The 21,331-nt window shown below is 30.5% G+C and overlaps 2 protein-coding genes and 1 long non-coding RNA gene across 6 annotated transcripts; 1 reads left to right on the forward strand and 2 right to left on the reverse strand.

Annotated features, from left to right (window-relative positions):
- Positions 1-20: 20 nt before the first annotated feature.
- Positions 21-308, reverse strand: LOC135267923 (uncharacterized). The gene is made up of 2 exons (XR_010336325.1): positions 155-308; positions 21-91 (listed from the first exon to the last, which is right to left on the reverse strand). It is a non-coding gene; the product is annotated as an uncharacterized LOC135267923 (long non-coding RNA).
- LOC655755 (serine/threonine-protein phosphatase 4 regulatory subunit 4) lies at positions 55-16,265 on the forward strand. Of its 4 annotated transcripts, XM_064359853.1 has the most exons (13): positions 55-194; positions 312-391; positions 706-1,012; positions 1,063-1,175; positions 1,223-1,323; positions 3,422-3,550; positions 3,603-3,832; positions 8,901-9,081; positions 9,135-9,460; positions 9,512-10,055; positions 13,117-13,285; positions 13,342-14,037; positions 16,156-16,265. In XM_064359853.1, the coding sequence occupies exons 1-13, from the start codon at positions 138-140 to the stop codon at positions 16,184-16,186; spliced, it is 2,964 nt and encodes a 987-aa protein (XP_064215923.1). In that variant the 5' UTR covers positions 55-137; the 3' UTR covers positions 16,187-16,265. The 4 variants fall into 4 exon arrangements, with proteins under 4 accessions (XP_064215923.1, XP_064215926.1, XP_064215925.1 ...); XM_064359856.1 differs by lacking the exon at positions 13,342-14,037; XM_064359854.1 differs by lacking the exons at positions 55-194; positions 312-391 and adding an exon at positions 430-650.
- On the reverse strand, positions 16,173-19,352 carry LOC655670 (uncharacterized protein). Its single transcript, XM_015978377.2, has 4 exons — positions 19,252-19,352; positions 19,090-19,198; positions 18,521-19,034; positions 16,173-16,445 (listed from the first exon to the last, which is right to left on the reverse strand). Exons 2-4 carry the CDS (start codon positions 19,173-19,175, stop codon positions 16,275-16,277), a joined length of 771 nt encoding a protein of 256 aa, XP_015833863.1. The 5' UTR covers positions 19,176-19,198; positions 19,252-19,352; the 3' UTR covers positions 16,173-16,274.
- Between the last annotated feature and the right edge of the window lie 1,979 nt (positions 19,353-21,331).

Below are 21,331 nucleotides of genomic sequence, written 5' to 3' on the forward strand. Positions count from 1 at the left end.
AAAAAATATATTTTTCTTAAAAAAAATCACTGATCGATTTTGACTTTTGTCAAACCAAATTTTCCTGTCAACATTTCTCTCCTTCCAAATTCTAAAATTATAGTACAGTTAGGTCAAACCTAAACAAATTAACAAAAATGGATGAAGAACTCACCAATCTGCAGCTGGACAAACCAGGGGCTTGGGGAAACAAAGTATTGAAATCCTACAACTGAAGCAAATCTTTTTGTTTTATTTTGTAAAGCTATAAGATTCGCTTCAGAGGCAGATTTTGTTGTTTCTTCATATTTATGGTACTCAGGTTTTTGTAGACGAACGAACAACTCGCAAAACACACAATTGACTCGCAGTTTGAATCAAAACCGATTGACAGAAGTCTTCATTTGCTGCGGTAGGTATTTCAGATTTTTGAACTTGCCGCCAAAAAATGATGTTTGTGAAATGTGTCACATAACCTAATTTTTTAAGTATTTTTCTATTTTTCTTTCTCAAATTACAAAAATATCACAAACTTTTAAAATGTAGCTTAATGTTCAACCCCATACTTTAAATTACAATTTTATTCGGTGCGTTATGGATTTGGGGTTATACGATTATCCCCCGCAGACTTCAGTGGACGATGATTATTTTTTGTTACAAGAGTTGCTCATGTATTTGCTAATCTGGGCCCAAGTAAGGTTTAATTATAATTACTCTTCATTATAGGAAAGGCGATGACATTCAGAAATTAAGCGTAATTCAGGCTTTGCCCCAAATCTTGCAATATGATCCAAACGGAACACTTACAAGACTTGTGCCAAAAATACAACAAGAACTGCCAAAATCCTCATGCGAGTTTCACATAGCCACTAGTAAGATATTTAAATTGTTGATTGAAAAGCAACTGCCTTTGAATTTAACGGGGGCTGTAATACAAGGAACCGAGTCTAAAGACCCTGTGGTTTCGAATGCGTGGACTGAGACTCTTTTGGCTGTTATTCCAACTCTGCCAATTGATCAAATTAAATCAGCAGTAAGTGTGCAATTTTTTTAATTGATGTGTTGTATTTAGAGGTGTTGTAGGTGATACCGTTAGCATTGGCTAAATCGCAGCCCTCAAGTCCTGTGTATTGTCGCGTTTCTAGCTGTAAAATCTTGGGAAAATGTGCGTCACATCCAAAAATGCAGTCGATAGAGTAAGGGGAGGTGATTTTTTAAATTTCTTTTTGACTCGCATTTGCAGCGTCAAAGCTTCGATTTTGCCGGCTGTTCAAAGTTTGTGCCAAGATTGTTTTCAAGACGTGAGGGCCACAATGTGTTCGCAGTTGCACTTCATTGCACAGGGTTCGTTAATAAATAATCACTTTTAAATCTTATTGTCCCCATTGAAAGTTTATACAAAAATTAATAATATCTGCTCGTGTTCAGATCACGAAAGCTAATACTTCTCCAGCATTTTAATTAAATACTAGTACTTAATTTTATTCTCTATGCATGTGAATTTTTTCACAAAAAGAGTTGTCATATTGAACACCAATAAGCATAGGCGTTCCTTTTTGGCGTAATTTTTTTTCTCGGATTCCTTCATGGCCCTATAAATTATAAAGTAAGTTTTCATATAGTATGTGTTCACTTTGATCTTCTAGAGTTAATTTAATCGTCAGGTAGTTTTCGTTTTTTATTCTTTTTAGAGCTAAGTCTACCATTTCTTTTTTTATTTCTTTTTTCTACGTCTTTTTTTTTCTTCAAAAATCTGTTGGCGCTTCAGATATCTTTGTTGTCCTTTTTCAATTTTAGTTTTCTCTTTCAATAATCTTTGTTCCATTGTTATTATGTATTAATCGAATCCCTTTTCTCTTTCTCTTCTTTTTTCAATTTTTCCAGCAGTATACATTGTAATGATTATAGATTATATCTTATCCAATATTTGTTTTTTTAATTTCTAAGAAACTTGTGCAATAGTATTAGAATCATCATTAACATTTTCAATTTTTTTACATTTCTCGTATATTTTCAAATCAATTACTTCAGCCTTTTTCTTCTTTCCTTTGGCCTTCTGGTCAAATTCAATCATCACCAATACGTCACAGAAACTTAAAAAAAATTGATTAAAGCATTCTTTTTGAGGTACTGGGGTTTTTTCATTATTCTTTAGTCCAACAAGAGTTAATTGACCAATGTCTGTCGATATATTTGTAGTATTATGCATTGATTTCCTACTGTAATACACGCAGTTTTTTCTTTTTCTAAGTTTTTTTGTTTCTTTTATTTTGCCTTTTTTTTGTTTTTTTTTTCAATTTTGGTTTCCTGTTTTAACCTTTCTTCCCCTTTTACTAACAGAACCTTTCTTTTCTCTTTTTTTTCTCTTCTTTCCTTTCTACCTCTTTTTTTCATTTTTGTTTGTAACTGTGTTTGTATTAATTACTTCAGTTTTTTTCCCTGCATTTCCATTTTTTCTATAATACTACTTTAAAATTAATTATAAATTATAATTAAGTCTCTGCATTATTTTTTTATAATTTCTAATGATGTTTTGAAATAAACGATGCTTAATGTTTTTTGCAAGAATTAAATAAAAAAAATTGTCGCTAGCCCCAAATTTAAAAATTAAATTTATTCATTCTGTAGCTCACATGTTTCAGCTCCCATTTAATCGTAATATAATTAAAGTTTTGGAAAGTAAATTGTAACTAAAATTACGTAAATGAACATTAAGGATCGGTTTACAGAAGCGTCATTAATTTAAATCGAAGCAATTTGGTTGGTTCATTCACGTTAACTTTTAACAACGAATTATATTTTAACAATTGCGTTCTTAAAAATTAACAACGCGAATGGACCAATCATATTGGCCCCTTAGGGCCGGTTTATAGAAAGCTTCATTAAATTTTAATTCGTTGTTAAAAGTTAACAACAAGTTAACAAAACTGAACCAAATTGGTTCAGTCGAGTCACGTGATTAGTTAAAAACGCATTTAATTGCGGATTAAATTAATAATTCTTCTAAGAGTCGGTTTACAAAAGCGAAATTAATATTTAATCCGGAATTAAACTAATTCCAATTAAGTTGCTATTTAAAATGCATTGACAATTGTCAAGTTAATCTCGAATTAAAATTTGATTGCAATTAAAATGTTCCGTAAACTGGCTCAAAAATTAATAAATTACTAATGGAACTTATTTGAGTTAAATTTCCATTTCGTTTCAATTGAATGTGAGTTAGACAGCAAATAAATTTTTTCATAGGCTTTTTGGTGGCTAGTGACAATTCTTTTACGTAATTCTTGCACAAAACAACAGTCAAACATAGCTTGTTTAAGAAGAAAAAAAGTATCTAACAGCAAACGCCGATTTCTGTATGATTTTTAGTTTTTGTGGTAGCATAAACTTTTAGGAGACTTACCCTGTGTACATTAATTTGAAGTAAATTTATTTTTTGAAGGTTTGGGTGAAAGTTTGGTAAAAACTAGTCTACTTCCCAGTTTAGTTGAGTTAGCCTCTGATGATAATATGGCCGTTAGATCATCTGCGGTTGCTTCAGCGGTTTTAATGATTCCGTATTTAAATAAACGTAAGTGTAATTAATGAAATAATGGTTTATTGGTAATAACTATTTTTTGTAGAGACTAAATTAGAAACCATTGTTCCTTTAATTAAACAGTTGTGCCAAAAAACTTCAGGTCCGGGTGATACTACTTTTCCGACAATGGCTAGAGAGTATGGAAAATTAGTAAGCGCATTGCAAAGTGATTTGGAAGTTAATGATTGTGTTTGGACTCTTCAATTTTTTAAAACTTTGGCGGCTAAAGGGCAAACTGTGCGTGTGAATAAGGACAATTTGGAAGTGACACAGGTAAGTTAATTAAAATATAAATGTTAATCTAAGTACGAAATTCGGAAATAAAATTAACTAGACGCCCTCTGGTGATGACTTTTGAACTATGTCGAAAACAGTAAAGAAATTTTCGTAATGCCACATTTAACTGACATTTAATGAATTGTTCAACAATTTTGCGTGTATAGTGTTAATTACTTACAATAGAAAGAATTACTTTAAAAGTACGTGGTGGTAAATACTAGCGTTGACTTTGGTTCTGTAGTTTTTCATGGTATAATGTGTTTATTGTTCGAACTTGAAAGTGGATAAAAAGTGAAAAATATTTAAATTTTGATTACAAAGTGTTATCAAACAGTTGTCTAATTAAAGATTATAAGTAATGGATCACAGCGAACACAAAGTTTGGCTCAAGAAACCAATAAATTAGTGAAGTGTTATGAATTTTAGGTTAGAATTTTCCACTGAAAAAATCATGAAATGCTGCGGTAAATCTACAAAACTACAATAAAGATTAACAACTGCTGATACATTTAAACGTAAATTATGCCAAAAGGTAGGTTTTTCAATGTCTTTGTAATAATTTTCCAATAAAGAAAGTGAACCAAACAGTCATTCGTTATTCGTGTTTTCCTCATCATCTCTCATTTGTCAACATAAGTTTCTTGCATCAAAGATGAAATAATCATTCCGCATAGGCAATGTAATAATTGTGAAGCCCCAAAATTCGTACAACGCTCAAAATATCCCAATAAACATTTTCCCGCCATTTATGGTTACTGTTTTCGACCTAGCTCAGTGGCGCCCCCAACGGTAATTTTACTTCCGAATACGAGTTAGCAGACTTGGAATTTGCTAAAACATGTAATTCAAAAGATAAAACCAGACAACTTTTTGTCTTTTACTTCCACGAAATCTCTTGAAATAATAAAGTATTGGCTTCATTGGCTTAAAAATGTTTAAGCCCCGGTTTCTTGAATGAGTGATCGTTATATAAATTCTATCGCTTCCATAATTTATCTACAAACACCAATCAGATCATCTCTACCTTAGCAACTAGCCAACCAACAAAATTTACCTATCGATAAATCTGACTTAAATTCAACCAACCCTATTTAGGTTTATCTTTTTTTTTAATTCATTGTTCTTAAAACTATCTGACGATAATGAGGTCAAAGTCAAAGAACACTAAGTTTTGTCGAAAATGTCATTTTGCCACTGTTTGTATTTTTGTTGTTTTTATCTAAAAACGTCTTTATTTTGCAAAAATCGTCAACAAAACGTAAATAAAACGCCAAAATCCAAAAATGATATTTTTGCTTTTTTCGAACAAGTTTTACAGCCAGACATTTAATTAGTATTTTGAAAGATTTTATCATGAATTACGTAAAAAGACGCCGAATCGGACGAAGGATTCTCGTAGTTTTGAATTCTCATACGATTTAATACGTTTTCAAGCTAATGCTCGAAAGATAGTAAATTGGATCGAAATTGACATTATTTTGCCGTTTTTTTTGTATATTAATTACTCGTTTTTTATCTAGAATCACTATAATTTCGCAAGTTTCGTTAAAACTAAGCAAAAAATCGACGAATGCCGAAATATTTTTGCCTATTTCGAGGAAGTAAACATTTTACCGCCACACACTTTTGATAAATTTTGATAAAAAGAGAAAATTATAAAATTATATATTATATTATATCAAAAAACCGTAAAAGTATTTTTAAGTATGTTTTAGGTTCAAAAAAAAGGTGAAAACAATTTCTTGGTTGGGAAATGACTAAACTGGGTTAAAAAATTACCTTACTATTGTCTTTTTGGGGCATTATAGCACAGGTTTCAGCCATATACCTAAGTATATTTGTAAGCGAAATATCATCCGGTATAAACTTTTTTCCAGTTTTTTTTTGGGACATTTAACAAGGTTTTAATTTTAAAATGCTGTCTTAGTGAAATTTTACTTTAGGTAGGTTGAAACATTACATTATTTTTTAGATTTTTCGCGTTTTTTGCTCATATTCATCTAGAAACGCCATTACTTTACTAAATTTGTCAAAACTAAACTAAAAATCGCTGAATTGGATCGAAAATAATGTTATTATTGTACCTTTTTCGAACATGTAACCAATTATTACAGCCACACACTCTCTTCTTTCGACAAATTTCATCAAGGGTTTTTTTTATTTTTGGGAAGTTTTAGGTAGATTTTTTGCGAAATCTTATTAAACCTGATCAAGTTGAGTAAAATTTACCCAAGTTGTTGGTAAGTATTCGTCATAATTTTTAACATATCGTTCCTTTATAATTACAATGTTGTATCTGCATTGTTCCTAATTATGAGATAAACCAAATTCAAAAATTGTGTTGTGATTTTGTTTAAGAACGTCAATTGAGGTAACAAAATGTGACTGAGGACACCGACTAAAAAATATATAACACATTTATGACAATGGCCTACCAAATTTTATCTCAGTATCGGTGAAAATCACTCATTTTAAAATCACATACGACTTTGTTACTTCAAACTTTACCGTTCAGTTTATTTGTGGCAGATACGACTTCGCATTTTTTAGATGTTTTAGATTAACAATACAAATTTTAGATAGAACAATATGAATTTTTTTTATTATTTTATAAATCACAACAATATAATATTTAAGCATTAAAAATTTTTATAAAGTAATCTTGGTCCTGTTTTGGCATTCATTTAATCATGGATTTTATGGCGGTAACTTTTTCTTTAGGAAGCTGTGTCGATTTTAAGGTAATATTTGGTCTTTTCACTTCAACACGGAAAGGCTGACGTGTAGCATTATAATTTCGAACAGTGGTTGTAAATTTTAGAGCACTAACCTTAGCGAAGGGAATTCTTTTATAATTATAAAAGCTGCAGCACGATTTTAAATCAAAAAAAATCCTCAGAAGTACCGGATTATAGCAGATATTGAATAAGATCAATTTACTTACGGATTAATATTAAATAAAATGACAAGTGGAATGTTATCCTCGTTGTCCGTTTCATTTTCAGTCAGAGTGAGGAACCAATTTTATTAAATTAGCCATTTAAATAACAATTCGGAAATAAAATTAACTAGACGCCCTCTGGTGATGACTTTTGAACTATGTCGAAAACAGTAAAGAAATTTTCGTAATGCCACATTTAACTGACATTTAATGAATTGTTCAACAATTTTGCGTGTATAGTGTTAATTACTTACAATAGAAAGAATTACTTTAAAAGTACGTGGTTGTAAATACTAGCGTTGACTTTGGTTCTGTAATTTTTCGTGGTATAAAGTGTTTATTGTTGGAACTTGAAAGTGGATAAAAAGTGAAAAATATTTAAATTTTGATTACAAAGTGTTATCAAACAGTTGTCTAATTAAAGATTATAAGTAATGGATCACAGCGAACACAAAGTTTGGCTCAAGAAATCAATAAATTAGTGAAGTGTTATGAATTTTAGGTTAGAATTTTCCACTGAAAAAATCATGAAATGCTGCGGTAAATCTACAAAACTACAATAAAGATTAACAACTGCTGATACATTTAAACGTAAATTATGCCAAAAGGTAGGCTTTTCAATGTCTTTGTAATAATTTTCCAATAAAGAAAGTGAACCAAACAGTCATTCGTTATTCGTGTTTTCCTCGTCATCTCTCATTTGTCAACATAAGTTTCTTGCATCAAAGATGCAATAATCATTCCGCATAGGCAATGTAATAATTGTGAAGCCCCAAAATTCGTACAACGCTCAAAATATCCGAATAAACATTTTCCCGCCATTTATGGTTACTGTTTTCGACCTAGCTCAGTGGCGCCCCCAACGGTAATTTTACTTCCGAATAATCAACAATGCAAACACTTTTAAGTAACGTCAGTTAATGATGCATAGGCGACTTGGATGCACACACTTACGAGTTACGACTTTGTTATTCCAAAAATTAAAAAATTGATAAAATACGACTTTGATATTTTTTATTTTTTATGTATAAATAATTATCAAAAGTTTAAACAATAATATGAATTAGTTGCTCATAGCTTAGGTATGCTTTTACAGTAATAATCTAAAAAAAATTAAATATGTTGCTTACGACTTTGTAATTCTAAATGAACGATATGTCAATGTTTTTGTTAAAATTTTTCTCAGTCTGCCATCGAATTTTGAACTTCTGGAATGAAAATGGTAGACAAATTGAACATTTCTTTTTATTGATAGCACAATTTTATCGTATTATTCCAAAGTTTACTTGATTAAAATTGAAAATAATGAGCTAAAATTCAGTTTTTTTGCGATTATTTCAAAAACTGTAAGAGATAGATATAGAAAATGTTAATAAAAACCTGCATGAAAATTGATGTTCTTTTGATTGCCATTCCTGTTTTATAATCATTTTTTGATCATCATTTTAAAAAAATCATAGTAGCCTTGAATTGTGAAGTTGACATTTCTGAAAATTTCAGGAGACCCTTCAGACTTTTGGCTATCAAATGCAATAAAATTATTCACTTATTGTAAAGGGTTCACGAGTTGTAATATTTAAAATAAATCTCTGCAAATAAAAATTTGTATAAAAAAATGACATACGTCAAAAACTATGAGAGATAAGTACTAACAATTAAGGCACATTTTACTCAGTTTCAAAAGGCGAATTCACAAAAGCAATAAAAATAGATGCTTACTATTATTTAAAATTTCAAAGTTGGTGCCAATTTCTCGTAGTTCTGGAAATTTAGCCATTTTGAAAACAATTTAGTTGGACTCAGAATGGTCGATTTGGATTGTAAACAAATTCTTAAAGCTCTAGTTACATAAGTTAAAAAGTTTGTAAAATGTAGGCCCTAAAAGAATCAGCCTGTATACGTTTTACAGGTAACAATTTTCTAAAACAGAACGAGGAATCGTTAAATTTGGTCAAAGTTTCCATACTTCAAAATGAAATTTTTTGTTGAAAAAAAAAACATTAAATTGTTCGGTATTTACCACAACAATAAAGTTTAGACGGAAAGTCATTTACACTAGGAACTCTAATTTGCACCACAGTGTACGCAAATAAAATGAAAATAATTCTAATTTTTCGACAGGACGTCTTATGCAGAGAACAATGCGCTTTCAATTTACCCGCAGTCACACAATTCACAGTGGCTCGTATACCAAACCAGTTGGAGCTCTGGCATACCATCTTCAGTGGTCTAGCAAACGATTCCTGTTACATCGTTAGGAAAACCACAGCTGCTTGTATGCACGATATAGCCAAAATTTTGGGTTAGTCCTGTTTTTTTTTTAACCCAAACTTCCACTCAAAAGTCAATTTCAAGGTCCCCAATGTAAAATAATTAAAGACGATTTAATTAAATTATTACGTGACGATGCTGAAGAAGTACTACAACAATTAGTACCTCATGTGGGCCCAACTTTGGAATTACTTTGCGCCAATGGTGTGCTTTCGCGAGAAGCCAACACTCCGGCGTGTCTCGAAATCGCAAGAGGGTTGTTAAAGTGCCAGAATGAGTTAGCAAAATCTTACAACTGGCGGATTAAATCGAATTTTCTGCAACAGTTGGAACGCCTGCCTTTTTGCATGACTTCCGACTTCATCCATCAGCATTTCAGTCCGGTTATTTTGAGTTGTGTTCTAGAAGCTGTGAGTGTGTTCCTTTGATTAATTCTAATAAAATCGGTAAAATTATTGCAGAGGCCTAAACCAGTCCGCTCGCAGGCTAGTCGGACTTTGCTCATTTTTCTTCGATACAATTTGAAAGAAGTTCAAAGAAAATGGATCCGTGACAATTTAGTAACGCACTTGTGTTATGCGAAATCTTGTTACACCAGACATGTTTTCATCCTGGCCTGTGTTCATGCCGCTGAACTTTTCAGTAACAATTATTTCAAGAAGAATTTTTTTGAACCGTTATTATCATTAGCTGATGATCCGATTTCAAATATACGTTTGTGTGTCATTGGTTTTTTACCAATGTTGTATAAAATGCTAGTGATGCCTGAAGATAGAAAGCTTCAAACGAACATAGATAATATTTTTTCGAAGTTGGACATGACCGAGAAGGATAAAGATGTTAAAGATATTTTGAAGACTAAGCTTAAGGAAATTAGAAATATTGGACCTTCGAACAAACATGATTATTTGGTGGAACAGCGGCGGAAAGAAGAAGAAGAGAATAAAATCCTGCAAGGGAAAATGGTCGTTTCCACGGCGGCTGTAGGAAATAATGTAACAGCAGGTATGTGTTTAGAATTAGATAAGGTGGTATTACTGCGATTTTTTTGTCAAATTAAAGGGAAAAACAATAAAATATTTCGAAATTTTTTATAGCTTTTTTTCTACAAACATTCTTTTTCAATTTTAGTTTTCTCTTTAAAAATTTTTTCATTTTCTTAACTTTCTCCGCCAATGGAACTATGTTTTATATCTTTGTCAATTGTATTTCAATACGTTTTTGATATGGTGAAGATTTTGTGCAATATTATTATAATTATTATTAAGTTTTTAATTATTTTGACATTTTTTTAAATTCCAAACGGATTTCTTAAATCTTCCTGTTCCTCTCTTCTCTCCTTTCTTCTTCTAGCTAAATTCAGTCTCCACCAAAACAGTTATAGAAACTTTTGTCTTGTCTTTTTATGTTTTTTTTTCTTGATGAAAACATACTTTGTGCTCGACAACCAACGGAATAGTTTTTTCATACCTTTACCAATTCTGCTTTTTTAAGTAGACCCTTTTCTTTTTCTTTTTCCTTTATTCCTCCTTCTTTATAATTTTTTTCATAGTTTCCTTTTTTTACCTTCTGCATTTATTTCTTTTTATAAAACTGTGGTACCGTGAGGCGGACAACCAACTGGAAATGTTTTCACATTTTTCACTTCAGCTTTCCCCTTCTTTACGACTTGACTCATTTTTAACCATATTCAACACCAATAAGCTGTTTTGCGTGTTTTTTTTTGTATTCACACTGATCTTTAAGAGTTACATTAGTAATATCAGATTAGATACGTGTATTTGTCACATAGACATGAACAGATCTTTTTACCTTTTTAAATTTCTTTTCGTTATTTTTAACTTTTTTTGGCTCTTCTTTTATGTATTCTTTTTTCTGCTAAACCAAAACATCCTTTGTAGACCAATAGTTTTTTCTTCAGTCGTCTGTTGACGCTTATTCTTTATCAGTTTTATTTTTCTCATTAGATAACCCTTTTTCAGTTATTCATCGAATCATTTTTTTCTCTTCTGTCTTCCAGCAGGATGTAGTGATTACTGATTGTAGACAATTTTTTTTTCTCTTTCTACAGATCGTTCTTCTATTTAACAAAATCCCGTGGAACTGTTTTTTTTTTAATTTTTGCAAATACCTTTTTGAACTTGGGAAGGTTTCATCCAATATTAATCACTATAAACATTTTCAGTTTTTTACATTTGTCGTATTTTCAAACAAATTTTTCCAACATTTTTTTTCTTCCAGCAAAATTCAGTAGTCAGTAATAATCACTCATCACCAAGACATAGACTCACAAAAACTGTTTTTTTTCTTTTTAACTGTAGCATTTTTCTTGTGCTAGAGAAGTATCTCTTATCATTCCTTTTTTTATTTTTCTGATTGACTACAGCATCCTTTGTAGATCAATGGAGTAGTTTTTTCTTGTTTTTTTTTTTCAAGCGTCTGTTAACGTTTCAATCGTCTGTTATTCTCTTTTATTTTACTTTTCAGACAACCATTTTTCTATTATTAATCAAATCATTTCTTTCTTTTCTTTGTTCTCTTCCAGTAACATAGACATTATATTTTCTCCTTTGTACATATCATTTTTGTATTTAACTAAAGTATCTAGTGAAACTGTTTTTTGTGTATTTTTACCAATACTTTTTTGAATTTTTCTTCAATATTATTATAAATCACTATAAACACTTTGAGTTTCTTTACATTTCTCGTATTTTCAAACTAATTTCTTCAGCCTACCTTTATTTCATTTTTTCTTGTAGCAAAATTCATTTATCAGTGTTATCACTCATCAGTTATCACCACGACAGTCATCGACTTGCAGAAACTAGTTTTTTTATTTCTTTTTTTCTCTTTGACTACAGCATTCTGGTTGTGCTAGAGGAGTACCTTTTATCATTCTATTTTCTTTCTTTTTCTGCTTGACTTTTCTCATTTCTCTTTAAGCAACTCTTTTTCTATTATTAATCGGATCATTTCTATGTCTTTCCTTGATATTTCTTGATATTTCCTTTGATATTTTTGCCAATCCTTTTTTAATTTTGTATGATTTTATTGGATTATTAGAATCACTGTACACATCTTTAGTTTTTTACATTTCTCTTATTTTAATAAACCATTTTTGGTCTATTTGACTAAAGCATTCTTTGTGTACTTGTGGAGTAGTTTTTTCATATCTTTAGTCCAACATGAGTTGGACTCCTTTGTAGACCAACGGAGTGGTTATATTATTATTAATGTCTGTCGAAAAATATTTTTTATTTCGATAGTTTTTTTCTTTTCCAACATTTCTTCTCTTTTTGCTTCTTTTTCTTCTTGTTATTTTTCAATTTAAGTTTTCTCTTTTAATAACCTTTCACTTGTGAAGCACCTTTACTCAGCTTTCCTTTTTCTCTTCTTTCTTCTTCCATCGGCATATAATTATTAGGTTCAAATATAAAAAAATCAGGTACATTGTGTCCCTAGTCTTTTCTAGTTGAGTAAAAAAATAATAGTGTAAATGATTAAGAATTCATTATATGCGTTGATATCGTCCAAATATTTTAAAGTATGGTTGTGAAACATTAAAAACCAATTTTGAAAAAAAATTAGCCTCTTAATACAGACTGATCCAGAAATACTGAGTCTGTTGGCAACACATTTGAAAGTATTTGTGCTCGTAATTTGCAACACTGTAACCGAATTCGATTTCTCTTGACAATTATTTGACGTACAACCCCACAAGAATGTTAAATTGTTGTTAACTGGAAGAGTACTCCATTGGTATCCTTAAAAATTTAAGTCAGTGTTGCCAACAGACTCAATATTTCTGGATCAGTCTGTAGTATATTATTATACGAGTTTTATAAGTCTATTAGTATATATAGTATATAAGTATATTAAGTCTTATAAAATGAGTGTAATATACTATTTTTTCTACTTTCTAATTTTGTTGTATTTTTGTGTCAGCCAAAAGATTTTGGATACGGTGTACAAACCGCATTTGCTTCCGACTGATCTGCCTTTGTTTGCCATTTCGATTTGATATTAAGTTGTCCTTTTCTAAGTTTATAAACTTTTTGTCGATTAGCGCCAAAAACAGCACCTTCGATCGCATCCAGAGATGTTCCATCTACTACAACCACTAGATCTCAACCTATCACTTCAAGGCAATCTGTGTCATCACCTCGTGTTAGTAAATCACCGTCAACTATCTCTAAATCACCTTCGGCAGGTTCGGGTTCAAATACGGCTGCAAGGTATTTATTGCAACCAATTTTTTTTCCAGTAGTTGCTTATTTTAGAACCATTGTAGCGATATGAGCTTCTTAGAACAGCATTTTTACATTGATGCTGGCGTAAGCTTACCGCGTATCGAACAACCTATAGATATGGAAATACGCAAAGTTGTGACAGATTTCGATCAACAATTGAATTTATATTCGGAAGATCCGAACGTAATACCGACTGTCTCTGTCGAAAATGTTAACATTGAAGCAATGTCTGAAAGTGAATTGAAAAAACTGGAAACATCAACCACCAATATTACAGACGATGTTAAAGTGAACTTGAGAAAGAGAAGTAAGAAAAGTACAAATCGCAAATCACTTCTAAGTCCACCAAAAGATATCTGCTTGAAATACAAAAGATATTCGAGTGTGTTCCCAGCCGATTCCTCAACATCTAAAACAACATTGAATAGAAGAAGCCTGAATATAGGTGCTGGTGATTTAAGTAAAATTCCAGTTTGTGTGAAAAAATCACACAGTAATGCTGATATAGAGCATGTTTTTGAATGTGGAGATGGCGATAAAGCGAATAGAACCTCGGGAAAGGTGAAACATAAACCGAATGAAGCCACTCAAAGTAAAATCAGGCCTAAATCTGAAATTTTAACACGTCTTGACAAACAAAAGGACGATAGTGCAATAACTTCCAGTATTAGTAAAAATAATGTGCCAATAAGTAGTATTAACAAAGGAAAAACATCAGGATTGCCAGTGTTGAAAAAGTAAGTACTAGTAGATTTAGCTTTTTGTGCATGCTTATTTTAAGTAGATGAATTGGTTGATAATTTGCAAAAAAAAAACGTTAAAGTTCAGTTAAACTAAACATCCCAAAAACTAATCTTGTTTACTTTTTTAACAAGTATTTGTATGTATAATTAATAAAATAATGATGTAAATGTACCTCATTTTAATAGCTTATAGTATAACTGTCAGGAACACCTACTCATTGCCCATAAAAGTTCCATCAACAGAGTCGCATTCTGCTATGTTCTCTCTTTTTTTTGTTTAGAATTATATTTTTTTTAGAAACCGGCATAAAAATTAATATTTCCCTGACTAGTCAGTGCTTCGTATATTATGTGATATACTGATATACTATTATTTGTACTAACGATTCTTTACCTGACAGTAAAAATATGTGGTCTTGTGTAAAAGTATGGTACTAACTTTCTATTTATGATAAAAATATGCCTTGGAGGTACATTTTAAATACTCTTTATGGGAGTACGAGTTTTTTACAGTTATAATTGTAATAATTCTAATTAGAAATGACTTTTAACTAAAATACAATTAAAAAAAATAAACATATTCATGAAAGTTTAATCTGCATTATGCAATTTTAATCGATACATCCATAAAAAATTAAAATGTATTATGATACACGTATTTAGTAAAGAAAAATATAAAGATTTTTTACTTCAAAATTTCTTGTTTTTCTCCAAAAATCTGTTGCTACTTTAAAATTCCTTCTTTTTCTTTTTCAATTTTGGTTTACACTAGATACATAAAAAATTAACATGTATCGTTATACTTGTATTTAGAGAACATATTTAAAGATTCGACTGACAAGCAACTTCAGAAAAATCTTTGAAATTGACTTGTTTTTTCTTTTATTTTCAAAATCGTTTTACTGCAAAATTTCTTCTTTTTCTCCAAAAATCTGTTCCTTATTTTCCTTTTTTCAGTTTTGGTTTTCTCTTTTAACAACCCAATTTCCCCTTTTTTGGTGATCAAATCATTTCTTTGTTTTTTTTGAATACACACGTTTGTTCAACAACTCAGGGCACAGAATGTGAGTTGACAAACTGCAAACATCAGCAACAACTGCCCCAGGCCCCACGTTGGGCGCCACTTTATAAAGAGTATATTTATTTTTTTAAGTATTTTTTCCTTTTCTTGTATATCTTCTTCCAACCGAATTTAATAATACCAGTGGGCACAGGCTATCTTTTTTCTATTTCACGTAAACATTTTTGATATGCCAATAAAAATATTGGAGTAGTCATACGTATCTTACAATATCTTTGAGTAATGCATTAGCAATATATCTGTTAATATATTTGTAATATTTTACAATTCTTTATTTTATTTTTTGTTAGATTCTTTTTTTAGGATATCGGCTACAAATTTCTTTGTTTCATTTTAATTTCCTCCTCTTTTCTTAATCGAACCTTTTCTTTTTATACATTCGTTTTTATAGTCCTTCATTTTTATCTTATTTTTAGACAATTTCTTCAACTTTCGTCTTCTCTTGTTCTTACCTTTTATCCATTCATCCAAATTTAGGTGATGACTAGAACAGATGCTATTTTTAGAATAATTTTAACTGTGTACGTTAGAAAAATCGCGAAATATTAAAGAATTTTTCAAGTGGAATAGTTGAAGACAACTGTTATAAAAAAAAATCCTACCATGAAAAAATGTTTTCGGTTTTATCTTGTGTAATCAGTTTGGTTAAAGGGACGTTTTTAAAATTACTACATCTGGTTTAATCATTTTTTGCCCATTCGCATTTTAAGTTGAAAAAACAGAAGATAAATGAAAATAAGAAGAGAAATTGCATTTGGTTGACTTGAAAGTAAAAAGAAGTAAACAAACATCATGTTTTCAATGTCTCCGTATACTTTTTTATTTAGTGATTATCATGCTTAAGACTTGAACTTGAGATATCGAAAACCTACGCTATAACGAAATTTTAGTTCGCTTTGGGAAACATTTAAATTTCATTCTCGATAAAAACCATAAAACAACAAATAAATGTGGGAAAGTTTATGGTGTGTTTATTATCACTGCTTTAATAAAAATAGTGGAGATGTGTTTAATTTATGTTTCTGTTTCAGGAAAACACAGTCCGAGATCAAGAGCAAATAATTTATTTTGTTACACTTTGTCAGAAAGTCTATTTTGTACGTTTTTCTATAACAATTTTAATAAATATTATCTTAACATACCGAGGTATTCATTTATTAATTTCCTGTAATATTTTTTCTACTGCTTCAACAAAACTAGGCACGACGGCATCTGGTGGCGTGGAAATTTTCTTCTCGTCACCTGGTTGATACTTTCCTGTTTGCACCAAAAATCCCCTGATACCAGCCTTCATTGCCCCTTCTACATCATCAGTTACGTCCTAAATACACATTAACCCAGTTAAAAAGACATCAAAATAGTGGCAAGTTGCAAAAATTCGCATAGAGCTGAAAATTTCTACAGGTCTTTAGGACACTATTACAAATAACATATCAAAAGTCCCAATCGATCCCATGTGTGCAAAAAAAATATTCAAGGTTAAAGTCAAAAGTTTCGGTTTTTGCAATTTTTCGCATAAACGGTAAATGTTATCATTAAAATAGGTCAGACAAAAGTTGTAGACAATGCAATTGTCTTGTAGACAAGACACAAAACCGCCTACTTTAATTATAAATTCAAATAATCACATGGTATTACGGTTTATAAGAACATAATATTCAGAAATACTACTTTGCATCTACCATATCTTTGCAAAAATTGTTTAAAATAGTGTTTTTTTAGCTGATTCAAAACTATAAAAACGCCAACATCGCATTTTACCAAATCATTTTTTTAAATAGGATTGATAAAATTGTAAAATAGTTATTAATGTTTAGATCTCTCATTGAAAATGTAAATTACATAGCTATTATTTTTTTGAAATGCATGAATAATTTATAACAGCTAAGTTTGAGAGAAAATGCGACGTTGGCGTTATTATAGTTTTGAAACAGCTGATAGCAACAGTCCCAAATATGGGTAGCTTGGAGGTGCATATTTAACTTTTAGAATCGCGATATCTCAGTTACAATGAGTTGTAGAGAAAAAAGTATAAGAACATTTTTTGTAGACAATTACATAATCTACAACTTTTGTCTGACCTATTTTAATGGTAACATTTACCGTTTACGAGAAAAATTGCAATAACGGATACGTTTGACCTTTAACCGTGAATATCTTTTTGCACGCATGGGATCGATTGGGACTTTTGATATGTTATTTGTAGTACAGGGTGACCCAGGGTTGCGTAATCGGTCTATAACTTTTTTATTATTTAAAATATTGCCATGCCGTTTTTACTATCCGATAGATCGACTTAAAGTCCACGAAATAAAAATATTTTTATTGTACACATGGTGTTGTACACATTTTTTTCAAATGGAACACGATGTTTATCTTTACTTGTATTGATAGCATTTTTCATAAGCTTTCTAATGATATGCGGTTTGTATAGCAAATTTTAAATATTTTTTAAAGTGTTCAACTTTTTTTTTCTTTTTTTTATTTATTTTATTGGTAATTCTTGATGAGCACAATTCATTTACGTATCAAGTAATAATTAAATTACTAATGTAATTAGTCACATTAGTACATATAAAAAATGACTTATCAGATTCTAGGATAACAAATTTTTTTGTAATAATTTTTTTTTAATCTCGAAAAATGCAAAGTATGCAAACCCCATACCGTTAGAAAGCTTATCAAAAATACTATCGACACATGAAAAAAATACAGGGTGTTCCATTTGAAAAAAATGAGTTATTCAACTTTTTTTCGTTTCGGCACACTCTCTATATTATCTCCGTGCTTTAACTAAAAGTCATCTATTCGCTAAAACTGCAAGGTATTCTGAATTTTGTTGTTGTAAATGCGCCGGAAAATATTCATAGGCGACTTTGCAGTGATTTTCCAAAAATTGGTCTTTTTTATAACGAAAAATTGAATAATTCCAAAACGAAAAAAGAGACCCATAATAGTTTATATAAAGTTACATTATTTTTTTGTGTGGATTCCAGTTATGCAAAAGTATATAAGTGTTCCATTTAAAAAATGTAACTTTGGTTCACCACCCTGTATACAACAGCCTGTGCATAATAAAAATATTTTTAATTTGTGGATTTTAAGTCGATTGATCGGATAATAAAAACAGCATAGAAATAATTCATAATTCAATTACCAAAAAAGTTATAGACCGATTACATACTTCTGGGTCACGCTGTATGTCCTAAGGACCTGTACTAATTTTCAGCTCTATTCGAATTTTTGTAAATTGAAATGTTTATTTTGACTGGACTACATATTTGGGTGTTGCAATAAAAACATGGTCAAAAGTAATTTAAAAATACATGAACATGTGTTCATTTTTAGATCACTCTTGACCACATTATCTAGCTATTTTTTAGTAAGAAGTCTTACATCACCAATCATAACAGCTTGGGCTGGATTTATATCACCCAAGGCCGAATGGAAGAACATTTTTTGCGGTTTTCCAACAACCGTAGCAGTGCATTGTGCTGAGTATTCCAACCCTTTGACAAAACACCCAGGACCTAACGCTAAACCGTCTTTCCGTTTATAATACTTCCCACAATGAATAGCAATTAGTTCAGCACCGTTTAGCAAGCACCTAAATGCATCATTTAATCTTTCATAATGGAACTCATTTGGTGCTAAACCAATAACCACAGCATTTGGGTTATTTTCCACAGGACATCCAAGTCCTTCAAAATCCTCCAGTGCTTCGGGGGAGAGAAGGAGTAAAGGCTTTAGTTGTCGATTGGTAATAAGCGTCTTCGCTGCAGCTAAAGAACTGAAAATTTGTTCTTTTTTTATGGGAAAGCCCAAATTTGTAAGCCGGTTGTATAGAAAGTTTTGGCTTTCTTTTGTGGTATTTGTGACAAACTTGATGGTGAGATTGGTCGCAAGTAACCTACGGAGTAAAGATGGCATTGTGAAAGTTGGTAGTGTTTGGGGGAAGTACTTGCTTTTTTAAGGCTTCAACAGCCCCTGGAATAGCTTGATTTTCAATGTGGAGGGTGCCACTTAAATCGATCAGAACTGCACGCAACATGATTACAATTTAAAGGCAATTCACTGAAGTTTAGTAATGGAAATAAAAAATTAATTTAACAATCATTAAAAATTACCTGAGTTTGAGGTTAGCTGGCAGATGCGTTGAGCGGTAAATTTAAATTTGAAAGTATGAGTCTTACCAAATAAAAATTTTTTAATTTTACTTAAGATGTACTTTCTTGTTACTTATTATTTGTCCCTTAAAGCAACATCTTTTTCTGAATTTGATATAAATATTTCAGCCAACAGAATAATTATTTTATGAAAAAATAAACTGGTTAAAATCTGATATACAACAGCAAAGAAGTTTTTGAATAAAACTCCACAAACAACAGTTTAAAATATCACCAGAAATATTGCTGAACTTTATGTATTTTAGTAAAAATTTAGTAAATGAGTAAATTTAGTATGATTAATAAACATTTGAGATTTTGTTCACGGTTTTGTTGAGACCCGATTTTTTAGGGAAATTATGGAAATTTTATTTTGTTTTTAAGGAATTACCATTTTATTTTTACTATTTTTATTATAATTTGTAGATATCAATATATCAATATTTTTTTGTCGTTTTGTTTTTTAATTTTTTTTAAACCAAATTTTACTGTTGTGGTACAAAACAGAAATGAATGTGCAAGCGTTCTGACTTGAGTTCAGAAAGAAAATTTTTATTAAAATGAATGGAGAAAATTTATTTAAATAGAATTCCAATTTTAGAAGTCATAAAATCAAAATGACTATAAACTGTTTTTTATAGGTATTTGAGAAACATAACTTAGAAGATCAGAAAATACTATTTTCAAAAACAACTCTTTCTACAAGCAATACCGAGTGACTACTTTTTTTAAGTTAAAAAAGTATTAAAGCCTACTCTAATTATAAAATCAAATGATCACCTGGTATACCTAATAAATAAGGTACTGGATGCTGTCATGGACAGAGGTACTGCCATCATATGATTTTGACAATGATAATGGCTTTTTGACTTTGAAAAAATGCCAAAAATGTGACAAGATTTGAAAGATTTTGTGTCAATGTCACAATTTATTGACACAAAAGTTAACCTAAAATATATATTTTTGACAATATAGTTGATTTGCCAAGAAAAATTTTCAAGGTCAAAAAGCCGCTGTCGTTGTCAAAATCATTTGATGGCAGTACCTCTGTTTATGACAGTATCCAGTATCTTACTAATAAATAATAATAATAATAATACAGGGTGTTAGACGTAGAATGACTTGGCAATATTTTGTATGTGAATTTGTCATGATCAGACGAAATAAAAACTCTAATAGTATTATTTTTCCAAAAAATGCATACTTTCTTCAAAAATTTCTATCAACACGCCTGTTGAGAGTCAGTGGGGGGTTTATGGTAGTTTATTAGCAGTTAATTTTTTCCTTAAACAAAATGGGCATAGTGGCACATTTTGAGAATTTTTGAGTGGTGTTGCTAACATTAGCATGTTCAATTGTGTGGGAGGTTCGAATCCTGGATCTGGCATAATTTTTTGGCTGTGTTTTTTTGTAAAATTGAATAACAAAATACAAATTGAAATAGAAGAATTACAGAGTAAACCAAGCAATTAATTTATCCCTGCCGTTTTGACTATAATTTTAAAATTTACCCCAATTTTTATTTTTCCACTTCAGTGGTTATTAAAATTTGGGACTTTAAGTTGAGAACGATTTTTTGGGACAACTATGCGTTTTTGATTTATAGAATTTTTACTTAATCGACTCGTTTTGCCTTTAGCTATCTACCTTCAAACTTTTACAAAACCATTTCCTAACACACTGTGTAAAACTTTAGCAATTTTCGGGTGTAATTTGTCATTGTACCTAAATTCCAATTTCAATCACAAATTGGGAGTAACGTATGAAATATTTCTACTCACTACTCACAATATGTTGTAATCTTTCACTTATTAAAAATTCGCTCACAGAAGTTGGACGAATATTTGAAATTAAAGAAAAATGATAGTTCAGTAGGTTCGCAGAAAAACGATTTAAATAAAAAATTCAAACTGGTTCGGATTCTACCGTGCGATTTTCTAAAATTTTGATCTAGTTATCCATGACTGTTACCTTACCTGATGTCCATTGTGGAAAAGTTTCCAACATAATTTCTTTATGTTCTTAGATGAACACTTTATAT

This window comes from Tribolium castaneum, chromosome 1 (assembly GCF_031307605.1).
Source record: "Tribolium castaneum strain GA2 chromosome 1, icTriCast1.1, whole genome shotgun sequence".
NCBI classification, from domain to species: domain Eukaryota; kingdom Metazoa; phylum Arthropoda; class Insecta; order Coleoptera; family Tenebrionidae; genus Tribolium; species Tribolium castaneum.

What these genes read in the sequence shown, in the direction of transcription:
- LOC655755 (XM_064359853.1), top strand. Translation starts at nt 138, where the DNA reads ATGGATGAAGAACTCACCAATCTGCAGCTGGACAAACCAGGGGCTTGG. An exon ending in GGTTCAAATACGGCTGCAAG is followed by an intron (nt 13,286 to 13,341) that starts GTATTTATTGCA and finishes GAACCATTGTAG; the next exon opens with CGATATGAGCTTCTTAGAAC. An exon ending in GGATTGCCAGTGTTGAAAAA is followed by an intron (nt 14,038 to 16,155) that starts GTAAGTACTAGT and finishes TTTCTGTTTCAG; the next exon opens with GAAAACACAGTCCGAGATCA.
- LOC655670 (XM_015978377.2), bottom strand. Translation starts at nt 19,175, where the DNA reads ATGTTGCGTGCAGTTCTGATCGATTTAAGTGGCACCCTCCACATTGAA. An exon ending in GCTGTTGAAGCCTTAAAAAA is followed by an intron (nt 19,035 to 19,089) that starts GCAAGTACTTCC and finishes TTTACTCCGTAG; the next exon opens with GTTACTTGCGACCAATCTCA. An exon ending in AAGCTGTTATGATTGGTGAT is followed by an intron (nt 16,446 to 18,520) that starts GTAAGACTTCTT and finishes ATGTGTATTTAG; the next exon opens with GACGTAACTGATGATGTAGA.